We start from the raw sequence: 12,585 nt of genomic DNA, 5'->3' as shown, positions 1-12,585 counted from the left end.
TTTCACTGAATTTTGAACATACAATGTCATGCGTAGTGAAATAGCTTGACTGGCAAAGTCGGAAGTCCTTTTTGTTTTACAAAAAATATAATTGTCAATTTAGCCCTTTTCACGTGATCGCGAAAACTAGCGTGACCGCCGAAAGAAATCATCTTTTGAGGTCACGTTAGTTTTCGCGATCGCGCTGAAAGAACTTAAAACAATTATTTCTTTTTGTAAAACAAAAAAGAAGTCCCGATTTTGCCAGTTTATGAAATAGCTTGCCATTGGTTGAAGTAATTCGTACATGAGACAGCACTTGCATATGTGTAACACACAAATATGGCGAGGTTATAGAGACACAGTTAGAGTGAAGTTAATTGGCTATATAATTAATTAATTTAATTAAAACAGACAGTAGATAGTCTGCATTGAATGTGTTTCTATAGTTTCCGGCAAACGTGTGTTCATCTAATATTATGTTTAATGATTGGCTCCAACACAGAACCAACTCTGGATAAAACGCAATGTTTTTGTGTGTGATAGAGATGCTTCTTGATTGTTATGGCGGCATTAGTAGATGAAGATTCACGGCCAGAGTGGATGCAACTAATATATACAGGTTTATTTGTTCAGTTATTTTGTCTTATTACATTTCAATTTATTTTTTTATTCAATATCCCGTTATTTCATTATTACTGCAGCTTTGCCATTTTATTCTTCTATTACCTAATATGCCCAACCAGTAACTTCTCATTGTTCATGATTATTTCGTCATTGTTTCGTATGTTAATTCGTCGAATTAGTTTCAATCGAATATGTACTCGTTACATGTACAAGGTTACATGTATATGTACAAGGTTACATGGTGGCCACGGTATAGGAATCTGGAGCGCCAGTGACTTATGTGTTTCAAGTAACCGAGATGTAACTAACTTATTATTTTACAACGGCCATCGGGAATTGGGGAGTTTCGACCAACCAAGTTGTCGCTGCGAGTACAGCTTATTTCGAGCATAGAGGTTTTGTATTATCTATACCGCCTTGTATTACAGTTTTTTTTTTCTCGCGCGATTAGCAAATTTAGAACTTGGCAAGCTTGAAGTTAGCAGCGCTGAATTTCGTATTGGTAGTCAATACCTTGACCCCGTGTGCATAACCTATGACCCCTACTTTATGACGTGTTTGGTTGCGAAGGATATACAGCCTGGTGCACAGTCCCTCTGGCTGGTGTAAACGATTGCACACATTCGCACTATCGTTTGTAACTTTGCCAGGTACATTGGGACTATCTGCGAAGACAAAATCCAAATCAATACCTCGATCGTCGAAATCAACAAAGTATTTACCCGCAACGAGCGATGGTCAGAACTATAGAGAATGATTCGCTTCAAGACCAGTGATATTACTGTGGTAGGAAGAATGTATTCGTCTTTCAAGGGACACGCGACGTTGCGCTGAATAGAGTCTTTTGTGTTTATGCAAATGTTCACTTCCACTGACAGCAACGGAGCGAACCAGTGTATGTAAATATTTTGTTTTTTCATATGATTGTCATGTAAGTCGTTAGTCGCACCCCGTAGCCGTGCTGTTTCAAATGTCTACGTGACCTCACAGACCCCTCTAAAGAGGGACTGAACGTGACCTTTTGTCACAGGTTCGGGTGTTATTATTGTTCACACACGAAAGTCACGTTCCAATTTGATTAAAATAAGATCCTGGTTTGGGCTTTTTTTTTTTTTTTTTTTTTAAATAATATCATTCATATTATTTTAACAAAAAAAAAGCAAAAAAAAAAAAAAAAAAGCCCAAACTAGGATCTTATTTTAATCAGATTGGTCACGTTCGAGCACTCGCACACAATAAGCACAACGTGGTACATTATATTATGTTTATACACATAAAACAAGAAAACAAAATTAACATACATAACGGTTATATTTCTGAATTATAGATTCAATATGCATATTGTTCATTTAAATACAATTGTACTCCCATACTCCACAGTCAGGCTTTAGAAATAATTGCCAAAATAACTTCACATTAATTATCAGTACTAAGTCCTTTCCACATTGCAAACCAAATTAATCAATACAAATTCAATAATTACCAGGCCAAAGTAACCAACAACTGATCATGCGTTATGTTACAAATACATAATTAGCCCCACACAGTTAGCGACAACTAGTGCGACGTAAACAGCTGTCTCTCTCTCACCTTCTCTCTCCAACGTTTCCTGTATCGACCCAAAGTCCCTGTGATAGAGGGACTGTGATTAACTTAGCTAATATTAACTCCAGATATCCGCTCGTCACGTGCGTACATTCGCCATACAGTAGTTGACCTAGAGAAACGTAGACCCGACAGCAAGTTCCTATCCTAACCCTGGCGTCTACAGCGTAAAAGAAAGCACGTCTACTAACATTTGCATTTGCATATGAATAGAATGTAACGCCGGATTAAAAAAATCATTCGACGCAATTTAAAACGAGTCAATGCCCTTGTGCGAACTCGTACGAACTTCCTGGTGATTTTCGTAAAGTCTGAAAACATGTGTAATAATAAACAGATCGCCATGGTCGCGCGCTAACGGTTGTGACGTATGCGAGTTATTTTCACCCGTGATGTAGTGTATGCACGCATCACTTGTGAAAATAAATTTCCACAACAACTTCAGTGAGAGGCAATGACGGTTTGTAATAATATATCACGATAGAATGCCATTGCCTCGCTTTGTGGGGGTAGACAAGTTATTTTCACCCGTGATGCAGTGTGCCCTCGAGAACTTACGGCTCTCTGCACCTATCACAAAATTTAAATAACGTTTGAAAAAAAAAAACATTTTGTTGCATTACCAGTGTCCCATGATAGCATTATGAAGTTATTTTTACGGGCGGTGGTCGTCGCCGAGTGTTTATTTTGGCTATAAACTTATTTCATTTTATTTTATTAGTTTTGTTTTTAATGCCTTTTAATTTGATTATTTTACTTTGATTTTGTGATTTTTTTTTTAATTCCGCCCTACCTACATCTGACCCGATGCCTATGTAACGAGATTTCAACGAGAAGCACTATCGACGATTTTAGTCAACGAATCACAGACCTCCTTCTATAGCGCACATGATGACGTCACCGGGCAGAGTGGCAAACACACTCAAATAAAATGGCGGATTATACCGACGTTAGCGACCGAGAATAACACGGCTTTTCGGTAAGTTTAGTTAATTAATGGTACATGCAACGAAAGTCATTTTTATGTTAATATTGTGGCTCGAATGGTTCGAGTTTAGATCGTTATTTTGCGTAGTTATTCTGGGAGTGGCGATTTTGTTTCCACCGGTTCGACCGAACACCGGTGTCTTTTTCCAGTCGCTTGCCTTGGAGACGGGTGATGTTTTGTTGACGATCGGGCCAAAATCGTCTACGGTATTGAAGCCGTAGCTGTAAATATTCATCGAAATGTATCAACATTTTGTACATTATACAATAACTCTTTATTAAAGTAATTGAGCTGATTTGGACTGGAATAAAATATTTTTTATTTGGAACACATCGGAATTGATCAAGACATATTTTGTTGCTCCAATTTTCTGCGTTGATGCGGTGGGCCGATGACCGTTATACAATTTAAAATCAGTTTGCATTGCATTACGATTTACCTAATTTTTGCTTCCATTCTAGATAATTATGCTCAGTGTTTGATGTAAAATTGAAGCGATGACTGAATGAACGAACCTTGGCTGGCGAAGATGTATCTGGAAGTGTACACATTTGTTGGAAGTGAAAAAAATATTCAATGTAATGACAAAAATTGTAAAATGCTGTGGAATTTCTTTTGTAAATAAAAATATACTAGCAATTTTCTATTAATGGTTTATTCAAGTGGGCAAAATATAATGTACAGAAGTAGAGTATCGCTACACTGAAAAGTGAGCAACCGACAGCCTGTATAAAAGGGGGGCTGTGATTGGCTGTTACTTACGCGAGATTTGAACGGAACTTACATAGGCGTCGGATCAGATGTAGGTAGGGCGGAATTAAAACAAAACAAAACACAAAATCAAAATAAAAGTAAAATAATAATAAAATAAGGAATTAATAACAAAAAGTATAAAAAATAAAATTAAAATATGTTTATAGCCAAAATAATTAAAGCCCGTACACTACATCAGATTTTAATCAGATTGGACGTGGTGCGGCGACAACCGCTCTTTAAATTTCCATATTGCGATAATTCGGGAGATATTGTGAGATATACTACATGAGAACCAATATTTTTTTCTAATTGCGACAATTAATGTAATACAAAATATAATGATGATAAATAAAATAACATATCTAAAAATAGTGAATAAATACACGTCATAATAACGAGAACAAATTAAATATTTTTTGTCAGGTGTGTCACTCTTGCTGAGCAATGAACATTTAACTAAGGACTCGGATACAACTCCTTAGCCCCCTGATAAAATGCTACTGTACTAAGAGCATCGTGCGATATTGGATCTTGCATCTCCGATATTATTTATATTTTTTATAGGTAAGTACATCATAACATATCAGCAGGAACCCTATAGTGGTCTGCTATTTAAGACACGTTACTGTTTGGTCAAAAGGCTGAATATATCAGGAAATGTTGCGAGCAGTGCTTATTCGACGGCGTGTACATGCAAGCACGGTTTTTTAGTAACCGTGATGCAAGCGATCGTCCACCGCGTTCTGCTGTGCGTTAATAATTAACTACACAGCGGTGTCAATTTCTTTCATGTAGGAAGGATGTATAACCGTGGTTGAATTTCGTTCTCTTGTTACCTTGCCCTGCTCGGACGCCTCTACCCTATGTTCGTTTCAAGATTCGCGACTTCAGCCCACCAGCTACTGGTGATCTGAAAATCTTATTCGGTTTAATAAAAAAAAGGTCATTTTTTCATGAGGCGGATCGAAAACGCCGAGCACAATGAATATTCACCTTCGTTGCCATGGCTACTGAGTAATGGTTCTTAACATGTACTGCAGGGTTAAGTCGAACTCCGCACAGTTCGATACGCGTTATTTTACTTATCATCACTGCACAAAGCAGCTTTGCATAGGACTCATTTGCATAATCGAATATGTTCGAACTACAAGACCCTGTCGGTTAACAAAGTTAGGCGTAAGTCACTCGGTTACTTTAATCGATTTGAAAAGACGTTTCACGCCATGGCTCCGAATAAATGTTCCGTTAATTAGATTAAAATATATATGAATTGCGTTAGAAAAGTGAAATCTTTTCCCAGATGAGAAAGCAATAAATGACTAACTTTATAAATTTACAAGAACCTTTGTGTTCTATGACAGTTAGACGCGGAAAATCGAACCCGTTCAAACCAGAAATAGTATTGAAATATTCACCAGAATACAAGATGAATGGAAATGTTAGGAAACCCCTTTCAGTGAAATTAGTATTTAATGTTTTTTTCCCAACTATATTCGTTAACAGAACGTTTTTTCCTCCAAGTTTTAGTGTATCACGTGCGCCATTTCACTGCAGTAACATTACCTTGCAAAACATAGTCCGCGATAAAATGGTTCGTATTCACGTATTAACTGAAGTCTGACATTAATGAATAGTTCGGATGTCACATACATTTTTTTCCCACTTTTTGTAGTTTGGTTTCAAATGAAACAACCACGGAAAAATGGCCGTGCGTAGTGAGGTGATTGACCACAAAATTGAAGGCTGCCTGTGGCAGAGACACGATTGCGTAAAGCGCAAAGGCCTCTGGGAAAGAGATTGACAATCTCCCTGGCAGAGTTCTATTTAAGCAATTGTAGTGAATTGTGCAATATCAAGTGGTATACCCAACTTCGGCGGGGGTTATTGCTATTATATTATACCAGTATATTGACAATTCGATAAAACTAGTAAAAAAAGAGTTTACTTTCATCTACTAAAAGATCATGATTATGGCCCTTGAACATGAATATTTATAAGAATAGTATGTACTAGCCTTGTACGCTGAATACATACAAAAATTACATGCGCAACACAGTTCAAATTGAATACAAGCTAATTTTTATTCCACATAAAAAAATAAACATATCGACGTTGAATAGAGCAGCGTAAACACACAAATTAGCATAACAAAGGATGACCTTTCTGACCTTTTACTGACGCACAACGCGATTTGAAATGCAGGGTCGTGTACAGTTTGGATTTTCCACGTTTTCATTCCGGTTTTTGTACAATTTGGACTGTAATTTGCCCATTGAAAGTACAGTTGTGAAATGAACCGGTTTTGTGTCTCATCATACTACTTGTAACTGGAGATATTTGACGTTCAGCGGTACTTGGTTCGACCGAAATTTGAGACGCGGCGGGACGCGGTGTATCATGTACGGCGACTGGCACAGCGACCTCAGTTCCAACATCTGACCTGGATACCTTTGGTATAACCAAAGTTTTGTGAGAGTATGACTGACAAGTTTTGTCGTCGTTCTGGGGTAAGTTTGATGGTGTAAGATCGGATTTTCGCATCGTTTTTGTGACACGTACTTGTCTCAACTCCGGCCGAAAGACTTTGCACGCCGTCGCTCTAATACAGTGGTTGGTGTACACTCGACACAAATCTGTAGCTTTCGAAATTACCTTCATCCTCTCCTGTATTTATTTACCCATAGTGGAGAATTACAATACCATATACCGTGTTTTTTTAAACAGATGGCAATTACCCGGGTGCACTGCAATTTTGTCAGCTGCCGCTACCGGACACTGGTTGTTATTGGTGGCATACATTTTTGCCTGTGACTCATAGTTTTTTGCATTTTTATGTCATTAAATCCCTCAATTATATCTTGTATTTAAAGATCATGTTTTCTTTGTTGGAAGTTCGCAATCCATCTCAAAGTAACAACACTGAGAACACAGCGTTCTGGCGTTTGTTTAGGCACCTCACGGTGTTGAGGGACGGTGGTTTAGGTTTGTGTGGCGAACGACAATCACCCAACGACCAACGCTCACAACTTGGATCCCACCATTAACAAAAAGCAATATTATAGTTATATAACTTTTCAGATGTTTTTAATTCAGTATTTTTTTCAATATTCTTCCAAAATTCAACCACTATATTTCCCTAAAAATCAAATAATACCGGTTTTATGTATTTTCGTATTAAACCTGTAGTCAATTCATGTTCCAGGGCCACTTGGTTTAGCCGTGCATTATCAGCCAATATACCATGGATGGCATATGCAAATTTTGTGTTTGGACCAATCAAATCAATGGATTAACACCATCAATATACTGGTATAATATAATTACGAATATATACTTTCGGTGAATGAATGAGCGTCGTTGTGGCGTCAAACGTCGCGTGGGATTCGACAAACGCGAAAATATTTTGGGGGCATTTCCATGCTTAATTAATAATCGATTATGCAAATGAGTCCTATGCAAAGCTGCTTTGTGCAGTGATGATACGTAACGCGTATCGAACTGTGCGGAGTTCGGGAGATTGTATGACGCTAAGACCTTTGTTTGTCCTGTTTTTACTTCGATTTCACGCATAACGCGTGATTCTCGCAGTGAACGGAAAATGGTCAATTGTTATGTGTTAATAGAGTAGTCCGAAAGTAATGAATATTAATTAGATGCACGCTGAGTCTGCTGTAGTCAATTTAATTGAACGATATAATAGCAATTATTTAATATTTCCACGGAGACGACGCGGTAGCACGGAAATTTTGCATTGGGGGAGGGGGGTGGGGTCTGCTCACCATCCCTCGCGCCGAGGGGTTCGGGGGCATGTTCTTCCGGAAAAAATGAAGTCTAGACGCTATTTTCTGCATTTTGAGAGGAAATACAGGCATTCCTATTCAACTGCATCGCATCGACTGAAATACACAAAGGGTTTCAGCTTCAGCCCCCTACATTTTCCCGGGGCGACCCCCCTTGCCGCCGCCACTTCACGTGCTTCATGCAAATAACATGTAATGTTTTTGATTGTTAAATATGCCTCACTTTACAGACAATTGACTGATCATCTCGAAATAGGTCAAAATGCTCTCTTGAATTGATATTTATGTGACCAAATCACAGTATATTTAGACAGCTATTAGAACAGAATGATAGAGTTTTTATAATACTAGTTTAAAAACGCACTTCAAAGATTGCAGTGTTTGAAGATGTAGATTCTCAGGAGGCAACAGTACTGTTGACTTCTCCCTCCACTGGACACCAACTAACTATTTAAGTTGATTTACATACAAAGCAGAGCTTGCAACATGATAGCTATTCATAAAGGGTGTTTTTTTACTTTTCATATAATACAGTAGTCACACAATGAGGCAGTTCATATTTGTCTCAGTGAATCATTAATTTTTTACAGACACCTGTACAAAATACTTGGACTAAAGCCAGCTAAAATTTTCTGTTATCTTGCATGTTTTATGAATCTATTCACATCTAAATGCAGCACTTTTTTTTTGCAATGAGAATGAGACATTTGTTTTTATACTAAAATATCTGAATTACTTTGAATAAAGCTGGAAATTATGTCCCTTAAAATAATTAAACAAATAAGACACCAATGTTTTTGTAAGATATTTACATCTTTTAAGGACATTCGGTAGACTGATTCCCCACTGTTGTTTCAACCCCAAAACTTGTTTGTATTCAAAATTAATTATGACAATGCATATTTATATTGAAACAAACTATGATAAAGGGAATTATATTATATAACAAAGGGCAAGGTCACCAGAGTTCAACTATGTTTTAAAAAAATGTATTGACGTGTCAGAATAAAAAAATGAGTTGATGCTGCGATAAGACGTCACCGCTGCCGGCTTCGGCACTAAAGTGAACCTGAAATGTCCCGATGTGTTAATAGGCTTCTACTGGATTAGTCCGAACCATATGGGTTCACCTCTTTCACGAATAACCGCCTCTAACCATACAGCATATTTCGAGTAGTGAAACAATAAGCTGTCGAGAAAAATACACGACGATAATTTAATGCGACTGTACATATCACAGATCTGGAATGAGAAACACGCCTTCTTCATTTTAGTTTCTTTTACAGACGGGATGGCATCACCGGGAGAGACGAAACCATCGAGATTAATATACAGTAAACAGTCTTTGATCATTTTGACGGGATTGCTTTTTGTGGTAACCATATTGTTAGCAGCATCTGCAGGTATGTGTTTTCTCATCTAAGTAATACATTGACAATCTACCGAGTATTGAGGAACCTCCATCTTTGTAAGAAACGCTTTTGCTTGAATGAACCAATAGACGACTTGTTGGTTTCGACATCACGTGGTATTTTCGCCCAAGTACGTTATATTATACTACCGCGTCATTTGTAGTCAGCCTTGTTCAATAATCACGAAAATTGTCATCCCAAATGGCTGGCTATCACACTATGGCGTAGCTGGAAGTAAATTAATTATTTTTCATTCGTTTTTATGCTCGGGATATCGACTGTACACATAACTACCTAACTGCGAACGAGCCTACAATCACTGACAGAATCCCATGGATTATCTAGCGCACTGGGAACCAAACTTTAATTTACATTGAAGCGGCGATATGGATAATTGTTAGCACGTTCTTTATTAATATTGTTGTGCCGATCACAATTTGTTTGTATAATATATCACATTATGTTCGTTGAAATGATGACCTTGCGTTATGAATTATTGGTGCGTACTAATAATTCGAATTCCATGCGCGATTGTAATTCATTTAATTGACCCTAACTTTGGGGTCATTGACACTGACGTCACCGGGAATTAAATCACATGACTGCTAAATACACTGTAAAGAAAGAGCATTTTTTAGTATATTATTATATCACAACTTTCAATCTTAACAATTATTTGTGTTGTTTATACTATTTTCAAACTATTTTGGTCCGTTTGTCTTTCAGGAAACCTAACGCGACCCTTTCCGTCAACATTCCATCCCAAGTATTTGCAAGATTCCGTAGAAAATGTCACGTCGTACAATTTGCCATGGAAACAAACCCATGCCGTTAACAGCTCGACCGAGTTATTCCGCGACAAAATTCAAAAGCATAGGATAGCCGTCCTAAGGAAAGGGTGTGCCGATGCAAGACAGAATGGCGTAACGTTTAAACTGGGTGGGAAATCACCCATTTACAATGACAACTACCGGTTTATATTTAGCGCTGTTCCAAAAGTCGCCACTACCAGCTGGAAACGTGTATTTCTCGTGTTACAAGGACAAGTAAACTCCACAGATTCGTTGCATCACAAGGCTGTTCAGCATAAGTTCCACTACCCGAAACTATCATCACTCTCAACTCCCGAGGCAAATGTCAGAGTGAATACATACACGAAGGTACTCTTTGTAAGAGAACCATTTCATAGAATACTATCTGCATATCGTAACAAATTAGAAAACATTGACAACTCTAGATTTCGGCGAAAATACGGAACATCCATCATTGCAAAATATCGCAAAAACCCGTCCTTGTCTTCATTGAAAACGGGCTCTGACGTCACATTTCTAGAATTTGTCAAATATTTAGCGGATCCACAAACACGTTTTCAGGATATGGACATGCATTGGACTCCGATATTTGTAATCGGTAGAGCGTGTAATATGAATTACGACATTATTGGTAAGTTCGAAAAACTACAAGAAGACGCCCTCTACGTTTTAGAAAAAATTAATGCTCGTCACGTGGTTACGTTTCCATCATATGACACTCACGTGACTAACAGTTCTCACGACGACACGTATTCGAAGTACTACTCAACTGTTCCCGAGGAACTACTTTCTCGTTTATATAAAAAATATGAACTTGATTTTACACTTTTTGACTATGATAAGCCGCAGATAATCGAACAAGACCGAGTGAACACATGAAATAGAATGAATATGAACAAACTAACATGTTGCACGCATTCATTTGACATTTGAGTATTGATGAAACCCGAATATTTATTGTCAATTCTAATGTAAAACTCTTATTTACACGATATTCAGTTCGCAACCAACTTTATGTGGTTGGAACGTACTCAGGAAACGGACTGTTATTTGAATTAGCAGATGTACACAGCGTGCTCGCCAAATGCAATCAATCCATTTCACTTGTTTTATTTATTTTTTCGGGAAACTTGTATTGTGTCACCCACTGAGCAATAGACTCGCCGATCAAGTCAGTTATGTGACCCTCAGATAATATTTATCTGATTAGGTTCGACCATTTGGTCAAACTCGGTCGAACCAGAATTTAAGCATATTCCACTGATCGATACTGTACTGATTTGTACTTCATCTCATCACCAGTAATACACAATGTCTGGTACAATAATTATGTATCAATAAACTTTCATTTCCGTTATTATTACGTAACATACCTTTGTCCACGTTTATGCACATCGACGGTTGTCACTTCGCATATTTTTGACAAATACGTTTTTAAGAAAATAAAAGTAATTTGCAATACTTGTCGACAGATGGCGCTAGTCAGCCTATCCTATTTTCACTTGCAGCATTGGAGCACACTGGATAGAAGTAAATATTCAGACGTGACATTTTGTTGAAAACAATCATTTTTTTCCACGAATCGTATTTTGAATGTGAACATATATACACATAAAATACACAATATTGCGCTTTATTGCAAGATATCCATATCCCGCACGCATGTGTAATAATTGCACATAAAAACCGCTTGTAGGAATCGCATTTTGAAAATAGTGAAATAAAATGATTGCACGTAAAAATCGAAGCTACAAAAATAAATATCCTAAAATGTTATTTTTGGCATGGATGCCGCGTCATAGTTGCATTTAAAGAGATGATTGTTTGAATGGTATATATGCGAGTGAAAATTGATCTTGTTTCAAATGTATTCTGTTTTATATACTAGTATTGCAACCAGTGTATGATATTGAGTAGCGGCCGTCTGCAGTTTGAAGCTTGAAATGCCCAATGTAGAGGCCTGGGGTTACCTTTCTCGTTGTCGAGTATTATGAGAATGCTTTGGTTGACAAATTCAATGGAACTCTTAAATATATGCATGTGAAATTAATCCTCGCTGATTAACAGGGACTACTTACTCGCTGCCTGAATTATTCCCGATGGAATTGCGATATTCTCAGTCCACAGCCACGAGTGTAAATGCAACTGTTTCTTTAGCGGAGTCAATTCATGATAAATTATCTCGATTCATCCTCCCTTTATATCCAACTATGGATTCTGGTGGTGAAGTGAGCAGTCTATCACAAGTGTTTAAAGGGGAACTAAATAGAGCCTATTTTGGTGTTTGTATTTATCAAGTTATGTATATTGATTATAAATTTGAAAAAAATAAATAAAAAAATGATTATCTTCAGAGTTATGATGATTTAAATATGAGAAACCATAAACCTGCGAAGGACTTCCGTTTGCGCCATCTTGCCATAAAAAAACGCCCTCATGAGGTATAAACAGGTAAGGTAACAAAGCATGATGACGAAATAGTATCTGATTAAATATAAGCAACTTAGGAAGCCATAGCTGGCTGGACTGGTGAATTGACTTCTAGTCTAGGTTGTTTCGACTTTTACGTTAATGTTATTTACAAGCATATCAACATACAAACATTA

At 37.4% G+C, this 12,585-nt stretch overlaps 1 protein-coding gene and 1 long non-coding RNA gene across 4 annotated transcripts; both read left to right on the top strand.

The window, feature by feature from the left end:
- The first annotated feature begins 1,169 nt into the window (after positions 1 to 1,169).
- On the top strand, positions 1,170 to 12,332 carry LOC100376770 (carbohydrate sulfotransferase 11-like). Of its 3 annotated transcripts, XM_085506507.1 has the most exons (4): positions 1,182 to 1,501; positions 4,379 to 4,519; positions 9,042 to 9,158; positions 9,894 to 12,332. In XM_085506507.1, the coding sequence occupies exons 3-4, from the start codon at positions 9,047 to 9,049 to the stop codon at positions 10,856 to 10,858; spliced, it is 1,077 nt and encodes a 358-aa protein (XP_085362633.1). In that variant the 5' UTR covers positions 1,182 to 1,501; positions 4,379 to 4,519; positions 9,042 to 9,046; the 3' UTR covers positions 10,859 to 12,332. The 3 variants fall into 3 exon arrangements, with proteins under 3 accessions (XP_006814963.2, XP_085362633.1, XP_085362632.1); XM_006814900.3 differs by lacking the exon at positions 4,379 to 4,519 and having other exon boundaries at positions 1,170 to 1,501; XM_085506506.1 differs by lacking the exons at positions 1,182 to 1,501; positions 4,379 to 4,519 and having other exon boundaries at positions 8,819 to 9,158.
- Positions 1,777 to 4,294, top strand: LOC144349664 (uncharacterized). Its single transcript, XR_013420040.2, has 2 exons — positions 1,777 to 3,190; positions 3,661 to 4,294. It is a non-coding gene; the product is annotated as an uncharacterized LOC144349664 (long non-coding RNA).
- Positions 12,333 to 12,585: the final 253 nt, after the last annotated feature.

Source organism: Saccoglossus kowalevskii, chromosome 12 (assembly GCF_978046115.1).
Source record: "Saccoglossus kowalevskii chromosome 12, keSacKowa6.1, whole genome shotgun sequence".
NCBI lineage: Eukaryota > Metazoa > Hemichordata > Enteropneusta > Harrimaniidae > Saccoglossus > Saccoglossus kowalevskii.
Note: the sequence above shows the minus strand (reverse complement) of the source record. Positions and strands in the feature narration are given on the sequence as shown.